This window comes from Hemitrygon akajei, chromosome 22, assembly GCF_048418815.1.
Source record: "Hemitrygon akajei chromosome 22, sHemAka1.3, whole genome shotgun sequence".
Classification (NCBI taxonomy): domain Eukaryota; kingdom Metazoa; phylum Chordata; class Chondrichthyes; order Myliobatiformes; family Dasyatidae; genus Hemitrygon; species Hemitrygon akajei.
Genome location: NC_133145.1, coordinates 16,403,592 through 16,427,367, shown reverse-complemented (window position 1 = coordinate 16,427,367; position 23,776 = coordinate 16,403,592). Strand labels below are relative to the sequence as shown.

The window sequence follows — 23,776 nt, the reverse complement described above, 5'->3', positions numbered from 1 at the left end:
TCTGTTACCAGATCACCTACTAAATCTGCCCTAGCTATCCAATCGTTTCTCTCTAATTTTGGTATCTCTGATATATGGCGTTTCCTCCAATTTTGGTATCTCTGATATATGGCGTTTCCTCCATCCTACGGAGAGAGATTATTCTTTTTTCTCACATGTTCACCATACCTTCACTAGAATTGACTATTTCTTACTCGATAACCAACTTATCCCATTTGCCCACTCTTGTGACCATCAGAGTATACTGATCTCTGACCATGCCCCAATTACCCTCTCTCTGAACTTTCCTGGTCTCCCTCAGAGGAATAAACACTGGCGGTTTGATTCAACTTTATTATCGGATGATGATTCTGTAAAATTTATTAAGGATCAGATAACCTTTTATTTTAACACTAATACATCACCTGAAGTGCCATCCCAGATTGTCTGGGATGCCATGAAAGCATATCTGAGGGGTCAAATAATCTCTTACACAGCAAATCTCAACAGAAAATCCCGTGCAGATCGATCAGACCTCATTAACCAGATTAAAGATTTGGATCAAATATATGCCCAAACTAAGAACCCTGAATTATACAAGAAGCGCGTTGAACTCCAAACTAAATTTAACCTTCTGTCCACTCAACCTGTCGAACGCCAACTTCTCGAAAGCAAGAGTCACTTTTACATTCATGGGGATAAGTCTGGTAAATTCCTAGCCAATCTGCTGAGGCGTTCCAAAGCCAAACAACATATTACAAAGATCTGGAAGGAGAACGGAGACTTTACATCGGATCATTTAGAAATTAATGACGCATTTAAAATTTTTTATTCTCGGCTTTATTCCTCTGAATCTCTGAATGACAATATCTCTGTTGATCAATTTTTACAGAATCTGAATATCCCCTCACTTTCATCTGATTTCAAAGCCAAACTCAATGCGCCTATATCATCAGAAGAAATATCTTTTGCAATTTCTGCACTGTCCTCAGGGAAATCTCCTGGACCTGATGGATTCCCTGTAGAATTTTATAAATCATGCTCTTCACTTCTTTCTCTTCAGTTACTTTCAGTATTATCTGACTCGTTTAAATACAGCAAATTGCCACCCTCTTTCAATGGGGCATTTATTATTCTTCTTTTAAAAAAGGGGAAAGACCCAACAGAGTGTTCCTCGTACAGGCCGATCTCTCTGCTCAATGTTAATGTAAAGATCTTAGCTAAAGTGTTGGCTCATAGATTAGAAACCGTTATTCCCTCCATTATTTCTGATGACCAAACAGGCTTTATTAAAAACTGTCTCCCTTTTTTTAACATTCGGTGTCTATTTAATATTTTATACTCAGCTCCAACTGGGACTCCTGAATGTGTTATTTCTCTCGATGCGGAGAAAGCATTTGATCGTATAGAGTGGAACTACCTTTTTGCAGTCTTAGAAAAATTTGACCTCGGCCAAAGTTTCATCTCTTGGATCCAATTGCTGTACCTGTGTCCTACTGCTTCTGTTCTAACTAACTTTCAGAAATCCCAAGTATTCAATCTCAAACGTGGCACCCGTCAGGGATGCCCCTTAAGTCCCTTTCTCTTTGATTTGGCTATAGAACCTCTGGCGATAGCATTTCGAAACTGTCCTGAATTGACCGGGATTTGGAGAGGGGCTGTTGAGCATAAAGTTTATCTCTATGCTGATGACTTATTACTCTTTCTCTCAAATCCGTCTACATCCTTACCTCTAATGTTTTCACTTCTTGACCAGTTTAGCCAGATCTCTGGCTATAAACTTAATTTACATAAGAGTGAACTTTTCCCAATTAATAAAGAAGCACAAGAACTAATATTTCATGATCTCCCTTTTAAAGTAGTCCATAATCAATTTACTTATCTTGGAATTACAGTCACAAGGAAGTTTAAAGATCTCTTTCGTGAAAACTTTGTCAATCTTTCATATGCTATAAAACAGAGTCTGGTACAATGGTCACCTCTATCTATGTCTTTGGTAGGTCGTATTAATGTTGTTAAAATGTATGTTCTCCCCAAATTTTTATACTTATTTCAATCTATCCCAATTTTTATTCCTAAATCTTTTTTTGATTCCTTAGACTCTATTATTTTGTCATATCTGTGGCAGAATAAGCGCTCTAGAATTAATAAAATCCACCTCCAAAAATCTAAAAAAGAGGGTGGCATGGCTTTACCTAACTTTCGCTTATATTATTGGGCAGCTAATATACGTTGTGCTACCTTCTGGTCTTTCTTCCACGGTCAACCCGAGTGCCCTAACTGGGTGGCAATGGAGTTGAGCTCCACTAAAGAATTATCTATATCTGCACTTCTTGGCTCTGCACTCCCTACCAGTCTGCCCAGATCAATAGCTAATCCTCTGGTTAGACACACTTTGCTTATATGGGCTCAGTTCAGGAAATGCTATGGTTTCCAGGGGTTTTCCGTTTCTAGCCCTGTCGCAAATAATCACCTTTTTTTACCTACTACGTACGATTCAGCATTCCATGTTTGGTATAGGAAGGGCATTAGACATTTTGAAGATCTCTTCATTGATAATCGCTTCGCTTCTTTTCAGCAGCTCTCTGTTAAGTTCAACCTGCCTAACGCTCACTTTTTCAGATATCTCCAAATCCGACACTTTATTGCTCCTTTAATTCCTAACTTTCCTGAAATGCCTGCGAAAAATGCTATGGACCTATTTCTTTCCATTAATCCACTAGGTAAAGGTTTAATTTCAATTATCCAAGATAAACTAGCAGCCTTACGACGGGCCCCTGTGGATAAAATTAAAATGGCCTGGGAGCAGGATTTAAATATCTCCTTATCCGAGGAGAGCTGGGACTCAGTTCTCAAATCGGTTAACTCAACCTCTCTTTGTGCTCGCCATTGCCTTTTACAGTTTAAGATTGTTCATAGAGCCCATATGTCTAAATCTAAACTATCTCGATTCTACCCTGGCATTAGTCCGCTCTATGATAAATGCAAGAGGGGCGTGGCCTCTCTCATCCATATGTACTGGCTCTGTCCTAGCTTGGAGAAATTCTGGAAAGATGTCTTCACTACATTATCGGGTATCCTGAATCAGCACCTAGAACCAAACCCCTTAATTGCTCTGTTCGGTTTTTGGGGCGAGACAGATTTATGTCTGGGTCCAACCAAATGCCGAATACTATCCTTTGCCTCTCTCCTGGCTAGACGCTCAATCCTCCTTAGATGGAGAGATGTTGCCCCGCCCACTCATGCGCAATGGCTTAACGACATTATGGCCTGCTTGGACCTCGAAAAAATTCATTATTCAGTTCTTAATTCGGATCTAAAGTTCCATAAAGTCTGGGGACCTTTTATCGAGTACTTTCATAACCTTTCTCTTGACTAGGGTTTTTTTTTCTTTTTTTTCTTCTTTTCGGTCCCTTGCTTTCAGCTCCCTTTTTTTCTGGTAGTAGGCATTATTATCCTCTGTTGCTAAGTGTATTCACAGTCTGGGAGTTTGACTGTCCTGACCTATACTCTTTATATTGTGTTGTGGTCGGTCTGGAGTTGTTGTTTTTTTTCTTGTGTTGTGGGGCTTGGGGAGGACACTAAGCTTACTTGTCTTTAATTTAGGTGCTTTTTTGTTAAATTCTCTTCCTTTGTAGCATATTGTTATTGTATGCTTAATTTTGCACTGTATTAATGCTCCTTATTGGGATTTGGGGTTTTTAATTTGTAAAATGTTTTGAAAAACTAATAAAAAAAAATTTTTTAAAACACCTAATAAACAGATGCTAATGATCAAGGACATAATGAGTTGAGTGAACTAAACAGATTAACTGAAACAGAAAAGGGTGTAGAAGGAATCACTCTGGGCAAAGGACAACCAAACTTAAAGGTAAGAGTGTGGCATATGTGACAGTTTAACCTTCAAATCATCAATTGTTATACCATGACAAGGGTGAGCAGAGTACACAGACACAAGGTGGTCATGTGCATCAGCAAGATCTCTCTCAAGCAGAAATCTCACAGCGGACAGGAATTTCAAGATGTGCTGTCCAAAGTCTTCTGAAGAAGCACCAAGAAACAGGCAAGGTTGAGGACCAGAAACACAGTAGTTAGCCACAGAAACTCAGTGCATCAGACAAGAGATACATAAAACAGACAACCCCTCTAAATCAGAAGAAGTCCAGCACTGCTATCAGCTCAGAACTCACAGAAATCACTGGAACCCAAGAACAACTCTCTACAATCCAGAGGAGTCTTGACAGAAGTGTCTTCATGGAAAAGTTGCTGCCAAAAAGCCATTCCTCTGAAGGTACAACACCAAGAAACTCATCTACACACAAAAACACAAGGATTGAGGTGCTGGACAATGGCAGCAAATCCTCTAGACAAAAAGGTCAAAATTTGAAAATTTTGGCTTAAACAGGACGATGTTTGTCTGTTGAAAAGTTGGAGAGTGCTACATGGATGAGTGTCTGCAGCCAAGAGTGAAGGACAGCAAAGGTTTCTTGTAGGTTTGGGGCTGTATTTCTACAAATAGAATTGGTGATCTGGTCAAAGTTAATGAAATCCTCAATGCTGAAAAGGACAAGCAGATTCTCATCCATCATGCATTACCATCAGGGAGGTGTCTGACCAGTCCCAACTTCATTCTTCATCAGGATAATGACCTCAAACACACGGCCAAGGTCATAAAGAACTACCTTCAGCAAAAAGAAGAACAAGGAGTTCTGCAACAAATGGTATGGACTCCACAGAGCCCTGATCTCAAACCATCAAGGCTGTCTGGAACTACCTGAAGAGATAGAGCAAGTGAGACAGCCAAGGTCTGCAGAACAACTATGACAAGTTCTCCAAAATGCTTGGAACAACCTACCAGCCAGTTTTCTTTAAAAAATGCAAAACATGATAAATGGTCCAGGTGCAGGTCAGTGGGACTAGGCAGAAAAATGGTTCGGCACAGCCAAGAAGGGCCAAAGGTCTGTTTCTGTGCTGTAATGTTCTATGGTTCTACGGTGGCCACTCAAAAATATTGATTTGAATTAGTTTTTTTTTACTGTTTACTACCCTTTATAGTAATTTTTTAATAATTGGAAATTTTTCCTTTCATTATTTTTGAAAGCACCTTCACTCTACAGAATTTTTTACGTGTGCCTCAGACTTTTGCACAGTACTGTATCTTCACCAGGATTCAAGAAAATGGCTCAACAAGTAATATTAATGAGTAATATAAAAGTCCAATCAACTCCTTCCTAAATGGGTAAAACAACTAAGAGAAATTTAAACAAATTTTCTTGACACAATTAAAACAAAGAAAACAAATCTCCAGTGTGCCTATCCAACTTATGTCAAAGCCAGTGCTGACAGGCTGGGTCAAGGCTGTCAATTCCAATACACAGAAGTGCAAGAAACTGCAGAAATCAATGAACCCAGTCCATCAGGGCATTGCCCTCCTCACCTTAGTAAGCATCTACACAAGGTGCTACCTCAAGAAGGCAGTATTTACCATCAAGGATCTCCACCATCCACATTATATCCTCTCGCACTGGGCAAGGGGTACAGAAGCCTGAAGTCCCACAGCACCAGGTTCAAGAACAGCTACTTTCCTACACAGGTGAAAATGGCCTACATAACCTTAATCCCACTTTAGCAATAGAACACTATAGACCATCTCTTGTACTATCATGGGTTTGTTTCTAATTGTATTTGTGTGTGTTTTGTTTTGCAGTATTTTTCTTCACTATCTTGTATAATTTACAGTATATTCAAACTTAAAAGTAAAAGTACATATATCTCACCATATACAACCCAGAGATTCGTTTTCTTGCAGGCATACTCAGTAATTCCAATAACTATAACAGAATCATTGAAAGACCACACCCAATAGGGCAGACAACCAGATGCAAAAGACAACAAAGAAAAAAATAATAGTATTAATAAGTAAATAAGCAGTAAATACTAAGAATATGAGATGAAGAGTCCTTGAAAGGGAGTCCATAGGTTCTGGGAACAGTTCAATGATGGGGCAGGTGAAGTGCAGTGAAGTTATCACCTCTGGCTCAAGAGCTGGATGGTTGAGGGATAATAACTGTTCCTGAACCTGGTGGTGTGAATCCTGAGGCTCCTGTACCTTCTCCCTGATAGCAGCAGCAAGAAGAGAGCACGGCCTGGGTGGTGGGGATCCTTGATGATGAATGCTGCTTTCCTACAACAGCGCTCCATGTAGATGTGCTCAATGGTGATGAGGGCTTTACCCTTGATGGACTGGGCCGTATCCACTACATTCTGTAGATTTTTCCTTCAAGGGCATTGGTATTTCCATACCAGGCTTTGATGCAACCAGACAATATAATCTCCACTACACATATATAGAAGTTTGTCAAATTTTTAGATGTCATACCAAGTTGTTGCAAACTTCTAAGAAAATAGATATGCTGTCAGGCTTTCTTCATAATTGCACTAATGTGGTGGGCCTAGAATAGGTCCTCTGAAATGATAACACCAAGGAATATAAAGTTGCTGCCCTCTCCACCTCTGATTTCCTGAAGAGGACTGGCTCATGAAATTCTAGTTTCCACCTCCTGAAATCTCTAATCAGCTCCTTGGTCTTGCTGACTTTGAGGTTGTTGTTGAAGTTGGCACCACTCAGCCAGATTTTCAATCTCCCTCCTATATGCTGCAATTTATGTATAATTTTACATTCTGTGTATTGGTTGAATCTATGTGCCAGTGATGCTTCTGCACGCAAGTTTTTCATTGTACCTGTACCTCACCGTACTTGTGCAACTGAATTCGACTTGAACAAGGGATCATTGCCCACTTATCTCCTTGAGCTTGTTTCCCCATTCAGCTAGATCATGGCTGATCTGTGAACTTAGCTCCATCCAGCTCCTTGGTCTTGAATAACTTAAGACCTTTATCTAACTGAAACAGATATGGTCCAAGATCCAAAAATTATGAGACAACTTAACAACAAAACCAAAGGATAGCAAACCTGCTCAGCTAAGTTCCTCAGCACTGTCTTAAAACCTGGACGGAGTAAACCATCCTCAGGGGCAAAGTATGTCCCTCCGACAAATGGCTTGAGATCAGGAGTCAACCACACACTCATCGGCCAACCTCCACCTCCACTTGTTGCCTGCAATCAAAAATGAAAAGTTAAAGCTCCTGCTGAGAATTTGTACCAACAGACACAGATTTTTTTCACAACTCATTAAAAACTGATAAAACTACAGAGTGAAAAGACTTTAAAAGCAAAAGTATGTTAATAAAATGCCTTATGTATTTCTGCAAGTTCCAAAGTGCTTCCATTACCCCATTACCCACACTCAAATGTTTTAGGAACAGATTCTTCTCCTCTGCCATCAGATTTCTGAACAGACCATGAACCCATGAACACTATCTCACAATTCCTCTTTTGCACTTCTTATTTCTTGAAACTTACAGCAATTTTTATGACATGCATTGTACTGCTGCTGCAAAACAATACATTTCTCAACATGTCAGTTAAAATAAACCTGATTCTTATTCTGTAATATTTTGAAGTGTAGTCATCTTTGTAATATTGAAAACATGATAGCCAATTACCTCCAGCAATGTTCCCTAAACACAAGTATGACAAAAGTGTCTAAGAAACAGAAGCAGATGGTGGCCATTCAAAACAACCTTAAGACAAAGGAGGGGAATTAGATCTTATTCTCAATCTCATTCTCCTGATTTCTACCAGTAACCTTTGATGCCCTTACTAATGAACAACCTACCAACCTCCACTTCAAATATACCTAACGACTTGGCCTCACAGCCGTCTGTGGCAATTAATTCCATGGATTCACCACCCTCCGGCTCAAGAATTTTTTTCTCATCTCTGATCTAAATGAGCGCCCTTCTGTTCTGAGGCTGTGCCCTTAGATCCTAGTCTCCCCATTATACAGTAGATAACATCCTCTCCATGTCCACTTCTTCCAGACTGTCCAATATTCTACAGGCTTCAATAAGATCCCTGCCATTCCTCTGAACTCCAGTCAGAGGAGGTCCAGCGCCATCAACCACTACTCATACATTAACCCTTTCATTCCCAGGATCGTTCTCGTGAACCTCTGTTGAACCCTCTCCAAAGTCAGCACATCCTTTCTTAGATAAGGGGCCCAAAATGGTTTACAATACTCCAAGTGCAATCTGAACAAAGCCTTATAAAGCCTCAGCAATACATCCTTACTTTTATATTCTAGTCCTCTTGAAATGAATGCTAACATTGCATTTGTCTTCCTCATCAGCAACTTAACTAGCAAGCTAACCTTTTGGAAATCCTGCACAAGTTTTCTACACCTGATTTCTGAATTTGCTCATTCAATATGATCATGACTGAACTTTTACCTGTGTCACTTTCCTGTCCAATCTCATTTCCCTTCATTTTCTTAATATGCAAAAATCAATCTTGCTCAATGATCAGTTCATTCTGAAGCTGCCATTTCTGACAATATAATATTGACCAACATTGGTCAGACACTGCAGAAAATCTCTGTCCAGCACCATGGTTATGTTTACATCCATACAACAGGGAACACAAGTTGTTGCTTTATACTTCTCAACCAAGAGACAGCAGCCCACAAAGTTGCAGTATTTCCTTAGTAATAAATAAAAAGTCAACCTAGATTTTGGGCTCAAGCTTCTGAAGTGGCTCTTGAATCCATGGCCTTAGGATCTCAGGCAAGAAGGTCACTAGTGATACTAACTTAGAACTTTCCATCCTCCAGAAGTGAATTGCCAAAGACTTAATAACAATGGCTGATGTCTCAGCTATTTATCTTTAACTCAGTTTTTTCAGAATGTGAGGATCACTGGCAAGGCCAGAATTTAATGCCCATCCTTAAATGCCCTCAAGAAGGTGGTGAGCCACCTTCTGGAACCTCTGTGGACTTTCTGGCAAAGGTATTCCCACATAGAATTTGAAGATTTAGAAGATGAAGGAAGAACAATATGGTCACCCAAATCCAGAAGATGCACAAATTGGAGGAAAATTTCCAACAGGTGGTGTTCCCATGTGCCTGCTGCCTTTGTCCTTGGTGGGAGAGGTCACAGGTTATGAGGTACAATTGAGGGCAAGCTGAGGTGAGTAAATGCAGTGCATAATGTAGCTGAGATTATGAGGTGGAGAATGAATGTTTGGAGTAATTAATGAGGTGCCAATCAAGTGATCTACTTTGTCCTGGATGGTGTTGAACATTGACGATTACTGATGCTATATTTATTCAGCCAAGTGGAAAATGTTCACTCTCCTGCCTTCCTTTGTAAATACTGGAAAGGCCCTGCAAAGTCAGGAATTCAGTCATTAACCACATGATGCTCAGTCTCTAACCTGGACTAGTAACTACAGTTTTGATGTGTTTAGTCCACTTGAAGATCTTGTCAATGTTGAGCCATGGGATGTTCAAAGTATGTTTATCATCAAAATATGTATGTCATATACAACTATGACATTCGTCTTCTTGCAGGCAGCCAGAAAACAAAGAAATACCATAGAACCCACTGTAAAGAAAAACACACAAAGACCATCAAACACCCAATGTGGGAAACAGAAAATAAATTGTGCAAACAATTAAAAACAAATAACACACAGAACATGAATGTGAGTACACAGTCACGGAGCCAGTTCAGCACTGCAGCCGGTCATGGAGCTCAATGGCTGAAGGCCACAGTCACGGAGCCAGGTCAGTGTTGCAGTTGGTCCAGAAGTCCAATGGCTGAAGGCCACAGCCACAGAGACAGGTCAGCACTGAGGTGAGTAAAGCCTCTCAGAGTAGTGAGCAGAACACCAGTTCGTCCTTCGCCCTCGATGCCCTAATCTTTTAATTCGGCTCGGCACTTAAATCAGCTAAACGCCATTTTGTTTTCCGCCCTCGGGCTCAAGCCCCACCACTTTAATCCAGACCGAAGTTTCAATCCAGACCCAAGTCCGCTCCAGCATTGGCAGCCATGGCTGTACATGCATTCTCAAGAGTCCAATTTGCTGAATGCTTCAGGATACTGCAAAAATGCCAGGTCGTTCAGATGGTTAAAAGCACAACTCCCAAAAGGAAATTACAGGCTGCAGACTCCAGTGATTGTCGTCCACAAAAGTGCGACTAATAGAATAGCTAATATCTTTGTTTTCTGCCTGCAATGGATGTGTTTGGCAATGACATGCTTAAGGTAAAAGAATCCTTAGGGGCCAGTGATCATATGATCGAATTCACCTTGAAATCTGAGGAGAAGCTGAAGTCAGATGTATCTGCATTAGAGTGGAATAAAGGGGATTAGAGGCACGAGAGAGGAGTTGGCCAGAAATGATAAAAGAACACAAGCAGGGATGGCGGTAAAGCTGCAATGGCTGTAATTTCTGGAAACAAATCGGAAGCCACAAGGTATACAGTTTACATCCCAAAGAGGAAGAAGTATTCTGAAGGAACGATGACACAACCATGGCTAACAAGAGAAGTCAAAGCCAATATAAAAGCCAAAGAGAGGGCATGTAATAGAGCAAAGATTAGTGGGCAGTTAAAGGAGTAGGAAGCTTTTGTAAAAAAACAACAGAAGGCAACTAAAAACAGTAATTAAGGTAAAGATTGAATACGAAAGTAAGCTAGCCAATAATATTAAAGAGGATACCAAAAGTTTCTTCAGACATATAAAGTGTAAAAGAGAGGCAAGAGTGGATATTGGACCGCTGGAAAACAATGTTGGAGAGGTAGTAATGGGGGAAACAACAAAACAGCACATGAACTGAATAAGTATTTTGCATTAGTCTTTACTGTGGAAGACACTAGCAGTATGGTGGAAGTTCCAGGTGTCAGAGGGCAAGACGTGTGTGAAGTTACCATAGCTGGAGAGAAGCTTCTTTGGAAACTAAAAGGTCTGAAGGTAGATAAGTCACCTGGACCAGATGGTACACACCACAGAGTTCTGAAAGAGGTGGCTGAAGAGATCGTTTAAGCATTAGTAATGATCTTTCAAGAATCTTTCAGAAGATTGGAAAATTGCAAATGTCACTCCACCCTTCAAGAAAGGAGGGAGGCAGAAGAAAGGAAATCATAGGTCAGTAAGTCTGACATCTGTGGTTGGGAGGATCTTGGAGTTGATTATTAAGGATGAGGTCTCAGGGTATTTGGCGACACAAGATAAAATAGGCTGTGATCAGCATGGTTTCCTCAAGGGAAAATCTTGCCTGACAAATCCGTTGGAATTCTTTGAAAAAGTAACTAGCAGGATAGACAAAGTAGAATCAGCTGATAATTGTGTACTTGGATTCTCAGAAGGCCTTTGACAAGTTGCCACACGAGGCTGATTTAACATGGTATTACAGGAAAGATTCCAGCATGGATAAAGCAGCGGCTGATTGGCAGGAGGCAAAGAGTGGGAATAAAAGAAGCGTTTTCTAACTGACTGCTGGTGGCTAGTGTTGTTCCACAGGGACCATGTTGGGACTGATTCTTTTTAAGTTATATGTCAATGATTTGGATGATGGAATCGATGGCTTTGTTGCAAAGTTTGCAGAGATATGAAGATAGGTGGAGGGGCAGGTAGTCTTGAGGAAGTAGAAAGGCTACAGGAGGACTTAAACAGATTACTCTGGGCCTGTATTCACTGAAATACAGAATTAGGGGTGACCTCATTGAAACCTATTGAATGGTGAAAGGCTTTGATTAAGTAAATGTGGAGAGGATGCTTTCTCTGGTGGAAAAGTCTAAGACCAGAGGACACAATAGAGGGAGTGTCCTTTTAGAACAGAGATGAGGAGTAATTTCTTTAGCCAGAGAGTGGTGAATCTGTGGAATTCCTTGCCACAGGCAGTTGTAGAGGCCAAGTCTTTATGTATATTTAAGGCAGAGTTTGATAGATCCTTGATTGGTCAGGATATAGGGAGAAAGTGAGAGACTGGGGCTGAGAGGAAAATTGGATTAGCCATGATGAAATGGTAGTGCAGACTCAATCGGCCAAATGATCTAACTCTGTTCCTATATCTCATGGTCTTATGGACATTCAAAGTCAAGGATAATTGATCGATGCCTGGCATTTCTGTGATTAAAATGTTATTTGTCACTTTATCAGCCAATGCCTATATGTTGTCTAGGTCTTGCTTCATTTGCAGAGGAGCTGCGAATGTTGTGCAATCATTAGCAAACATCTCCACTTCTGCTACACTGTCAAAGGTGTCGCCTTTCAAAGGAAACATTAGTTGAAGTTGGAACATGGAACCAGCGAGGTGACAGTGCCACCCAAGCTGTCAACTTTTATTTATTTGGAGTTTGGACTCAAATTGGTTCTGAAGTGTGAACTGTTTGTTGCATCTCATTCTGCAAAACAAAAAAATAAACACAGTTCCATCTGTTGCAATCTGCCTCACTGTCTGTGATCATATTACTTACATTAACATTTTTCTGGGATTGATCACCCTGAATTTCTTCAACTCAGTGGGCCTTGGGGCTTTTCATATTCCGGTCCCAGTTAGGAGAATAAACAAATCTCTCTCTTGCACATATTAGTAACACCTGACTAGCTCCTCTCTCACTGTGACCTGACAAGAGGGAAAACATACACGTATAGAATAATGTACATAAAAGAATTGGTAACAAAACAAGGAAAAACCCATCATCAATTATTTTTTATTCTTGATTGTGGATATCATCTACAGAGCCTATAAAAAGTATTCACCCCCACCCCCCCCCCCCGGAAGTTTTCATGTGTTATTGTCTCACAACATTGAATCACAGTGGATTTAATTTGGCTTTTTTGACACTGATCAGCAGAAAAACTCTTTTGTGTCAAGGTGAAAACAGATCCCTTGTGGGGTGGCTCTGTTGGTAAAAAATGAAATCAAGTTCTTAGAAAGAGGTGACAGCAGGACTGCAAGATGTAGAATAGTCATGGGCAGAGTTAAGTACTGTAAAGGTAAGAAGACCCTAATGAGAATTATATAGAGGCCTCTGAACAATAGCCAGGATGTGGGCTACAAATTACAAAAGGAGAGAGAAAAACTATGTAAAAAGGCCAAAGTTGCAATCGTCATGGAGGATCTCAATATGGAGGTAAATTGAGAAAATCAGGTAGGTACAGGATCCCAGCAGAGGGAATCTGTAGAATAGGTTTTTAGAGCAGCTTCTGGTTGAGCCAGCAGGTGGAATGGCAATTCTGGATTGGGGTATTATGTAATGACCCAAATTCGATTAGGGAGCTTAAGGTAAAGAAACCCTTCGGAGTCAGAGACAGCAATGATATGTTAGAATTCACTCTGAGAAGCAGCAGCTAAAATTGAATGTACCAGTTGTACAGTGGAGTAAATGGATTTATAGAGGCATAAGGAGTTAGCCAAAGTTGACTGGAAGAAGACACTATCAGGGATGATGGCACAACAGTAATGGCTGGAGTTTCTGGGAGCAAGTTGAAAGGCACAGGACAGATACAACCCAAAGATGAAGAAGTATTCTAAAGGGAGGATGAGGCAACCATGCTGACAAAGTCAGCAAAAAGGCAAATGAGAAGATGAATAATAGAGCAAAAATTAGTGGGAAGGTGGAGGATTGGGAAGCTTTTAAAAACCATCAGAAGGCAACTAAAAAGCCATTAAGAGAGAACAGATGTAATATAAAGGTAAGCTGGGCAAAAATATAGAAGACTATACCAAAGTTTTTTTCAGATATATAAAGAGTAAAAGAGAGACAAGAGTGGATATCAGACTGCTGGAAAATAACACTGGAGAGGTGGTAATAGGGAACAAAGAAATGGTGGATGAACTTAATAAATAATTTATGTTAGTCTTCACTAGGGAAAACACTAGAAGAATACCATAAATGCAAGAGTGGCAAGAAGCAGAAGAGAGAGTTGTTGGTATTACTTTGGAGAAGGTGCTTCAGAAGCTGAAAAGTCTGAAGGTAGACAGGTCACCTGGACCAGATGAGCTACATTCTAGGGTGCTGAAAGAGGTAGCTGAAGAGATTTTGGAGGCTTTAGTAATGAGCTTTCAGGAATCACTAGATTCTGGAGGACTGAAAAATTGCAAGTGTCACTCCACTCTTTAAGAAGGGAGGGAGATAAAAGAAAGGAAATTATAGGCCATTTAGTCTGATTTCAGTGGTTGGAAAGATGTTCAAGTTTAATATTAAGGATGAAGTATCAGGTACTTGTAGGCACACAACAAAATAGGTCAGAGTCAGCATGGTCTCCTTAACAGAAAATCTTGCCTGACAAATCCGTTGGAATTTAGACGGTATAAACAAAGCAGAGTCAAAGGATATTGTTTATTTTTATTTTCAGATGCACTTAGGGTATTGTGAGCAGTTTTGGGCCTTTTATCTAAGGAAAGATGTGCTGGCACAGGTGAGGACTCAGAGGAGATTCATGAGAATTATCCCAGGAATGAAAGGGGTAGCATATGACAGCTCTGGGCCTGTACTCATTGGAGTTTAGAAGAACAAAGGGAGATCTCATTGAAACTTATTAAATATTGAAAGGCCTAGATAGAGTGGATGCCGACAGGATGTTTCCTATAGTGGAGGAGCCTAGGACCAGAGAACACAGCCTCAGAATAGAGAGACATCCATTTAAAACAGAGATTAGGAGGTATTTCTTTAGCCAGAAGGGATGAATCTGTGGAATTCATTCCCTCAGATGGCCAAGTCATTGGATATATTTAAATTGAAGGTTGATAGCTTCGTGATTAGTCAGAGTGTCAAAGGTTACAGAGAGAAGGCAGGAGAATTGTATCAAGAGAGATAATAAATCATGATGGAACAGTGGAGCAGACTCAATAGACCGAATGGCCTAATTCTGCTCCTCTGTTTATGGTCTTCCTCATTGGTTGTCTCTTATCTACAGATTTGAATGGAATTTTTCTTTATCTCTCATCACTGTCATTATATGCCATGTCGTATGATTGAGGCAATCATGGTCTATGATCATGATTGTTCTTGGCAAATTCTTACAGAAGTGGTTTACCATAGCCTGCTTCTAAGCAGTCTCTTTACTAGATGGGTGACCCCAGCCTTTATAGATTGTCTGCCTGGTGTCAGTGGTCACATAACCAGAACTTGTGATATGCACCAGCTGCTCATGCAGCCATCCACCACCTGATCCCATGGCTTTGTGACTCTGACTGAGGAGCTAAGCAGGTGCTATGCCTTGCCCAAGAGTGACCTGAGACTAGCAGACTGAAGGGCCATCTTACACCTCCTTTGGTAGAGATGTATCTCCACCCCACCACTCAAATCCTTATCTCTGTAGTATAAAAATAGCTGTTCTGTGCATGTGCCATCTTTGTTCCTTTGTCTCTCAACTAGTAGACTCCTATCACTCTTTGTTTCAACTTCCCTCTGTTCTAACAACTCCTTATAAAATTACCTTAAATCAGAAAGTTTTGTGTTTCTTTCCTGATTTCTAGAAGAACCTTGGATCAAAAACAATAGAATCCAACAAATGGTGTAGTCGGCAGGATATTCTAAAGTTAGAAATTCCATCAACTTGAAGACAAAGGGGGAATTTTCAGTGCCTAAACAGAAGGGGTATGAACTTCCCTGTTACTTTGTCATCTGACAGAGAAAAAAGGGTTCTGGCTTCAAACACCAGATGGAAATCAGGATCAAGGAATGCTGCATTGCTATTTAGTAAGAAAAACAACCGTGAAAATATTGGTTGCATTCTTTTTTTTTGCAATCTATTCGGTTATGGTCTATTTTGGTTGCATGGCAATTTATTTTAGTACCTAGAGATAATAGTGGATGTACAAGAAATTTCAATACCGGGGGGAGGGCGGCATAACCTTTCAAACTGGCGATGCACGAGGGCTTTGCAGACTAAATGATTGAATTTATTTGAAACAAAGATTGGTGGATTTCTGGATACTAAGGGCACCCAGGGATAAGGGGATGGTGCAGGAAAATGTTACTGAGCTAGGAGATCAACCATGACATAGTAACCTTCAGAGAGTCAATAGTGTACTCCTGCTCCTATTTCTCAAAATAAAGATCATTAAAGGCCTGCTCAATCTGCATATGAAGATCCAGTAATTTATGCACAAATATAACCAGGTTCCTGTAAACACCTTGGATTCTTTATTTCTATTTATTCTACCAAATTTGATAAACACTCTTTTTTCCACATTACATTCCATGCCCATTCACTTAGTCTAGTGGTCGCCAACCCGTCGATCACAATCAACTGGTCGATCTTTAAGACTTTCCCAGTAGATCCCAAAAAAAATGAAAAATAAATACACGAATACTGTTGAGAGATTGTTTCCGGGTTGCGGGGTTTTAGTTCCATTCTTTCTGCCCAGTGTGCATGTGTGTAGTTCCCCCGCCACGCACTACACAGTGTACTTCAGTGGTCCGCAACCACCAGGCCGCGAGGAAACGATATGATTTGGCAATATGAAATGATATGAATCTGCTGCACCTTTCCTCATTCCCTATCACGCCCACTGTTGAACTTGAATGCATACGAGGTCATCAGTCGCCTAAACACAGTGATACCCTTGCGCCAGGGATCACTGGTTGGCCTCACGCGGCCGGTGGGAAGTGCTGTTGCTACTGGCCTGGAGCGCAGACAGATGGGCGCCACCTCTAAACCTGTTTAGCACACCGAATGTTCGTGGGGATCCCTGAGCTAAAATATTCAGACAACCTAATTCAGACTCAGGGTTTCGTAAGCAGCAGAGCAGCTACCTCGCTGCAATCTACTGAAAGTCATCCCTTGAGCCAAACTTTTGTCGGCTGATAGATCCTACAATGGGGGCGGGCGCACGTCCTGTCGCACTCCTCACTCAGTCGGCCACTCGCTCTCTCTGGACTGTGACCACTGCGGCCCTGGCACGGGGACCTCCGGCCCTTAACTCTTCCTCTCACCCCACCCACGACCAGCCGCACCTGGCCAAGGCGTCTGGCAGCGGGCAGGCGGGAGGTTGTCTAATGAGGCAATGAAGCCCTCAGGGTACCCTGAGTCCAAGCACCCTGCACTTAAAGACAAACCCGTTGAGTTTTTTAAGTGAAAAAGACGTGAGCAAGTGGGACAGAAGCTAAGCACTGAGATCCACATAAACTAAATTGCGGAATAGACTGGACATAAGGAACCTGCTTCGAGCATCGCTGTATTTCGGTCATGTTTAACATCCCCCCCACCGTCGGCCAGTCCACAAGAATATTGTCAATATTAAACCGGTCCGCGGTGCAAACAAAAGGACAGTGACCCCTGGTGTACATACATTATTTCTACTTCTAGGTTGCGTGGTTTTACTTCCGGTCTTTTCTGCCCGGTGTGCATGCATGTGACTAACCGACTTAGTAGGGTCGATCTTGCCTTTCACCAAGGCCGAGGTAGGGGATCTTGGGCTTAAAAAGGTTGGTGACCACTAACTTAGTCTGTCCCCTGAATCCTCAGAATCCATACTGCCACCTGGCTTTGGAATGTCACCAAAATTAAGAAATGTGGTTTCTTAATAAAAAATGAAGTTTGCATTGGATTAGTATAAAATTGTACTCAATGGTCAACATGAGAGTGGGCCAAAGGGCAGTTTTCCTGTTGCATGAATCTATCACTCTAATTTGGATATATTACACTTGATCCCTTGAAACCACTGATATTGGATATGAACAGCTGGTGTCTCAACATGAAAGCAGCCGGCTAATCACCATCTCTCAACCCAATGTTGACTTCGATATTCCTACTTTTTGTTTCTTATCCATTAAACAATCCTCAGTCAATACAAGCATATTACCCCTAAAACCACATGGTCCAATTTTATTTAATTATCTTTCTAAAAGGCTTTCTGAAAGACCACATTAACTTATCCACCATCATCCATCCTGCTTATGACAACTTCAGAATATTAGAAAATATTTGTCAATCGTGGTTTTCCTTTGTAATGACTGAGTCCAGTCCAATTATTACTTTCTAACTACCCTGTTACCATTTCCTTTACAATAGACTCCATAGTTCTCCATACAAAATCAGCCTAAATGGCCAACTTTGCTTCTTCTTTTCTTAAAAGGTAAGGTTAGATTTGCTACCTTGCAATCAGTAGGAAACATCCTGGAATTTTGAAAGATGACAACCATCATACCCACCATTTCTGTAGCTACCTTGAGATCAGGTCCTGCAGATTTATCAGCTTTGAGATCCATTAATTTCACCAAAACTTTTTGTTAATTAATGCTAATTTCTTTCTGCTTATTCATTTCAGTTCTTCACAATTACCATCAGATTTTTGTACCCTTTTTTGTGAAGACAGAACTAAATACTTTTTTAAAATCTGCTATTTCTTTATCCCTACTGCAGGAGTGGTGGTAGAAGCAGTTAAGAGGCATTTAAACAGGCACATGTACATGCAAGGGGTAGAATGATATAGGCCACATGTAACCAGACAGAATGGACTAGTTTAAATTGACATCATGGTCAGCAGACACATTATGAGCTGAAGGTCTTGTTCCTGTGCTGTTTTATTTCATTAACGCTGAGTCCTTTTCTGAATTGTAAATGAAAACTACATGCTCAGCCACCCAGAAGCTGTAGAGTGTAAAACTTCTGAAATGTCAATTTAAGAGCAGGATGGCATTTACAGCATTTAAAGTAGGTCGTGACTGGAGCACTTTTGCACAATCCACAACAAAAGGCAGAATCTCCTGGTGGCTACCATAGCTTCTACCTCAATGTTATAAGACCACTGAATGAACTTCTTTGAGAGAAGATGGACTCCTAATAAGATGAACCTTATTGTCTGCCTGTACTGCACTTTCTCTGTAACTGTAACACTTTATTCTGCATTCTATTATTGTTTTTCCCTTGTACTTCCTCAATGTACTGACATGATGAAATTATCTGTATGGGAGGGATGCAGAACAAAGTTTTCACTGTACCTCAGTGCATGTGATAATAATAAACAAATTTCCTAGGTTGTTTATTGCTTCATATTCCAGCATCTGCATCTCTTATTTCACCACTTAATTCACTAGTACTCAACACCATCAAGGACATCTACAAAAGTTGGTCCTTCAAGAGGGCACCATCCATCATTGGGGAACCTCACCATCCAAGACATGCCCTTTTCTCATTACTGCCATCAGGAAAGGGGTATAGGAGCATGAAGACACAAATTCACTGTTTTAGAAAGAGCTTCTTCCCATCAAATTCAGCTTCAGATTTATTTATCACATGTATGTTGATCACATGTGCCATTTGCATTAACAATCAACACACCTGAGTTGTGCTGGAGGGTCCTGCTAACGAAGCATGCCTACATTGCTCAATCAAACAACACAGATCACAACAAGCAACAAAACAACAGCGAGACAAGCCCTTTTCCCCTTTCCCAACCACCCACATAGACAGTCCTTCAACTCAAGGACAGGCTTCCAGGCCTCCAGTCTCCAGCCATGAGGCTTCAATATCTGGACTTCCGATTGATCTTCAGGTTTCAATCTTTGATATCAACCCCTGAACTAGCAAATGACAGGACCCTGAACTCCAGGTGTGCCGACTCACACATTCAATCCCATTGACACGGACAGCACAACATCCATGGATGCTCTTTGTCTCCTGTCGACGTCGCTGGCCTTTGAGTGCGGAGCAGAGAGTTAGAATTTGGAGGTTCTTCATCACCTGTCCATGTCGCTGGACTTTGAACACAGAGTACGGAGCAGGGGCCTGACCTCTAACCCTCCCACATCCCTATCCCTAACACCCCCCCCACTTCCCTGTCCCTAAACAACAATCTAACTTCTAACTCTTCCATATCCCTGTCCCTAAACATCAATCTGAACGCCAAACCTCCCATATTATAGTTCCAAAACCATAACCTGACCCCTAACTCATCTCTCTGTCCTAAAAATCATCCCAATGAACTTAAAAAACAACTAAGTCTGAGCCACGATCTCTTTGGAGCTTGGCAGCATCTTGACCATAACTTGTCCAGAACAATAATCATTTCAGAAACATGAACATTACCTCATTAATTTGATCTGTTTTGCACTGTTCATTTATTTTTCACATATTCCTTACTGTAACTTTCAGTAACTTTTTAATGTACTGCTCCTTACTGCTACCACAAAACAAGTTTCATGTCAGTGATAATAAACCTGTTTCTGATTCCATGTCTTGGTAATATACGCCACAGAGCTTGGATATACTGCATCAAATGCCTTTGTCAAATCTATGAAAGCCAAGTACAAGGGTTACCTTGGTTCATGACATTTTTCCTATAATTGGTGTGCTGTGAAGATCATATCTGCGATCATGGGTGGATATCACACTGTGATTCAGCAAGTACTTCAGATAGCCGAAGGAGTCGGTTGCCAAGGCTAAGTGCAAGCACTTTGCCTGTTGTTAATGGGAGACAGATGCCTCTGTAATTACCACAATCTGCCTTGTCTCCCTTCTTGAATATAGTCACCATTAGGGCATCCTATGCTCCGAGGGCAGTTGTTCCTTTTCCCAGAACTTCAGGAACAAGGCACGTAGGTGGTGCAGGAGTGCTGGTCCACCTTCTTTAAGGATCTCTGCTGGGATCTGACAGAACCAGTGGTTTTGTTGTTTTGCAGGCCCTTGATGGCATCATAGATCCCTTTCATAGAACATAGAATAAAACAGTACATTACAGGCCCTTCAGCCCACAATGTTGTGCCGACCCTCAAACCCTGCCTCCCATTTAACCCCCCACCTTAAATTCCTCCATATACTTGTCTACTAGTCTCTTAAACTTCACTAGTGTGTCTGCTTCCACTACTGACTCAGGCAGTGCATTCCACGTACCAACCACTCTGAGTGAAAAACCTTCCTCTAATATCCCCCTTGAACTTCCCTCCCTTTAACTTAAAGCCATGTCCTCTTGTATTGAGCAGTGGTGCCCTGGGGAAGAGGCGCTGGCTATCCACGGTATCTATTCCTCTTAATATCTTGTATACCTTTATCATGTCTCCTCTCATCCTCCATCTCTCCAAAGAGTAAAGCCCTAGCTCCCTTAATCTCTGATCATAATCCAAGCAGCATCCTGGTAAATCTCCTCTGTACCCTTTCCAATGCTTTCACATCCTTCCTATAGTGAGGCGACCAGAACTGGACACAGTACTCCAAGTGTGGCCTAACTAGAGTTTTATAGAGCTGCATCATTACATCGCATCTCTTAAACTCTATCCCTCGACTTATGAAAGCTAACACACCATAAGCTTTCTTAACTACCCTATATACCTATGACGCAACTTTCAGGGATCTGTGGACATGTACCCCCAGATCCCTCTGCTCCTCCACACTACCAAGTATCCTGCCATTTACTTTGTACTCTGCCTTGGAGATTATCCTTCCAAAGTGTACCACCTCACACTTCTCCAGGTTGAACTCCATCTGCCACTGCTCAGCCCACTTCTGCATCCTATCAATGTCTCTCTGCAATCTTTGACAATCCTCTACACTAGCTACAACACCACCAATCTTTGTGTCGTCTGCAAACTTGCCAACCCACCCTTCTACCCCCACATCCAGGTCATTAATAAAAATCACGAAAAGTAGAGGTCCCAGAACAGATCCTTGTGGGACACCACTAGTCACAACCCTCCAATCTGAATGTACTCCCTCCACCACAACCCTCTGCCTTCTGCAGGCAAGCCAATTCTGAATCCACCTGGCCAAACTTCCCTGGATCCCATGCCTTCTGACTTTCTGAATAAGCCTACCATGTGGAACCTTGTCAAATGCCTTACTAAAATCCATGTAGATCACATCCACTGCACTACCCTCATCTATATGCCTGGTCACCTCCTCAAAGAATTCTATCAGGCTTGTTAGACACAATCTGCCCTTCACAAAGCCATGCTGACTATCCCTGATCAGACCATGATTCTCTAAATGCCCATAGATCCTATCTCTAAGAATCTTTTCCAACAGCTTTCCCACCACAGACGTAAGGCTCACTGGTCTATAATTACCTGGACTATCCCTACTACCTTTTTTGAACAAGGGGACAACATTCGCCTCCCTTCAATCCTCCGGTACCATTCCTGTGGACAACGAGGATATAAAGATCCTAGCCAGAGGCTCAGCAATCTCTTCCCTCGCCTCGTGGAGCAGCCTGGGGAATATTCCGTCAGGCCCCGGGGACTTATCTGTCCTAATGTATTTTAACAACTCCAACACCTCCTCTCCCTTAATATCAACATGCTCCAGAACATCAACCTCACTCATATTGTCCTCACCGTCATCAAGTTCCCTCTCATTGGTGAATACCGAAGAGAAGTATTCATTGAGGACCTCGCTCACTTCCACAGCCTCCAGGCACATCTTCCCATTTTTATCTCTAATCCGTCCAACCTTTACTCCTGTCATCCTTTTGTTCTTCACATAATTGAAGAATGCCTTGGGGTTTTCCTTTACCCTACTCACCAAGGCCTTCTCATGACCCCTTCTTGCTCTTCTCAGCCCCTTCTTAAGCTCCTTTCTTGCTACCCTATATTCCTCAATAGACCCATCTGATCCTTGCTTCCTAATCCTCATGTATGCTGCCTTCTTCCACCTGACTAGATTTTCCACTCCACTTGTCACCCATGGTTCCTTCACCCTACCATTCTTTATCTTCCCGGTGGACAAATTTATCCCTAACATCCTGCAAGATATCCCTAAACATCATGTCCATAGTACATTTCCCTGCAAAAACATCATCCCAATTCACACCCGCAAGTTCTAGCCTTATAGCCTCATAATTTGCCCTTCCCCAATTAAAAATTTCCCTGTCCTCTCTGATTCTATCCTTTTCCATGATAATGCTAAAGGTCAGGGAGCGGTGATCACTGTCCCCCAGATGCTCACCCACTGACAGATCTGTTCATACTGAGAGGTTTCCCCATGTCTTCTCTTACAGGTCTCTGGAGTATTTGGTTAGTAGCCTCTGGTTCAGCAGTGCTATCGTGGCGAAGTTGTTCTTGAAAATGCTCTCTTCATGGAACACTGATATCCTTCAGACCCTTTAGCAAGTTCTTCTCATCCTTCGAGCTCTGGGGGTTTAATACTAAGTAACTTGGACCATTGACTGCTTTGGTGACACTGAAGAAGTCTTGTGTCACCAGAGTCTGCCAATCTCTGGATTTCCAGGGCTTTCTCAGTCTACCAAGAATTCTATAGCTCCCTCACCCTACACTAGATATTTCTATTAGCTCTGGAGTAAGCTTCTCTTTTGGCCTTGCTGCCGATGTCATTCTGCCAGATACAAAAGGTTTTTCTTTTCTTGGAGGTAAGTTGTTCCATTGCCACATTGTTATCATCAAACCAATCTTGATGCATCTTTTACTTGTACCCAAGGATGTTTTTGTAGGTATCGAGGATGGTGGATTTAAGCAGACCCCAGTGTTCTTTGATATCCTCCAGATAGTCCTGTTCGAGGATTTCCCCCAAATGAAGACTGAAGGTGCTGCTGGGTGGCAGTGTCAAACAGACTCTCAAGTTTTTGGCTTGGCCTAGTCTGTTTCTTATAAATCTTCTCCTTCTTCATGAGTCTGATGGATATGGTGGAGCGGAGTAGGTGATGATCTCTGCTCAGTGCTGCTCAGTTGTGGATGCAGCTGCCGAAGTGCTCTTTCTTCCTCAGTCTAAAAGCCCAGCGATATCTATGTGTATATGCAATATTCTTTACTTTATCATTACCAAACAATTGATACTAGAGCATACAATCATCACAGCAATATTTGATTCTGCGCTTCACACTCCCTGAAGTACAAATCAAAGAAAATATAATACAAATTTAAATTATAAATCATAATTAGAAAATAGAAAAGGGAAAGTAAGGTAGTGCAAGTCAGGTCCGGATATTTGGAAG

The 23,776-nt window shown here is 41.5% G+C and overlaps 1 protein-coding gene across 2 annotated transcripts in view; it reads right to left on the bottom strand.

Annotated features, from left to right (window-relative positions):
* The window catches only part of spata20 (spermatogenesis associated 20), a 467,506-nt gene that overhangs the window by 400,960 nt on the left and 42,770 nt on the right, over positions 1-23,776 (bottom strand). For both annotated transcript variants that reach the window (XM_073026743.1, XM_073026744.1), the window contains exon 5: positions 6,953-7,096. In XM_073026743.1, the coding sequence (XP_072882844.1) occupies positions 6,953-7,096 (144 nt within the window). The remainder of the gene's footprint in view (positions 1-6,952; positions 7,097-23,776) is intronic.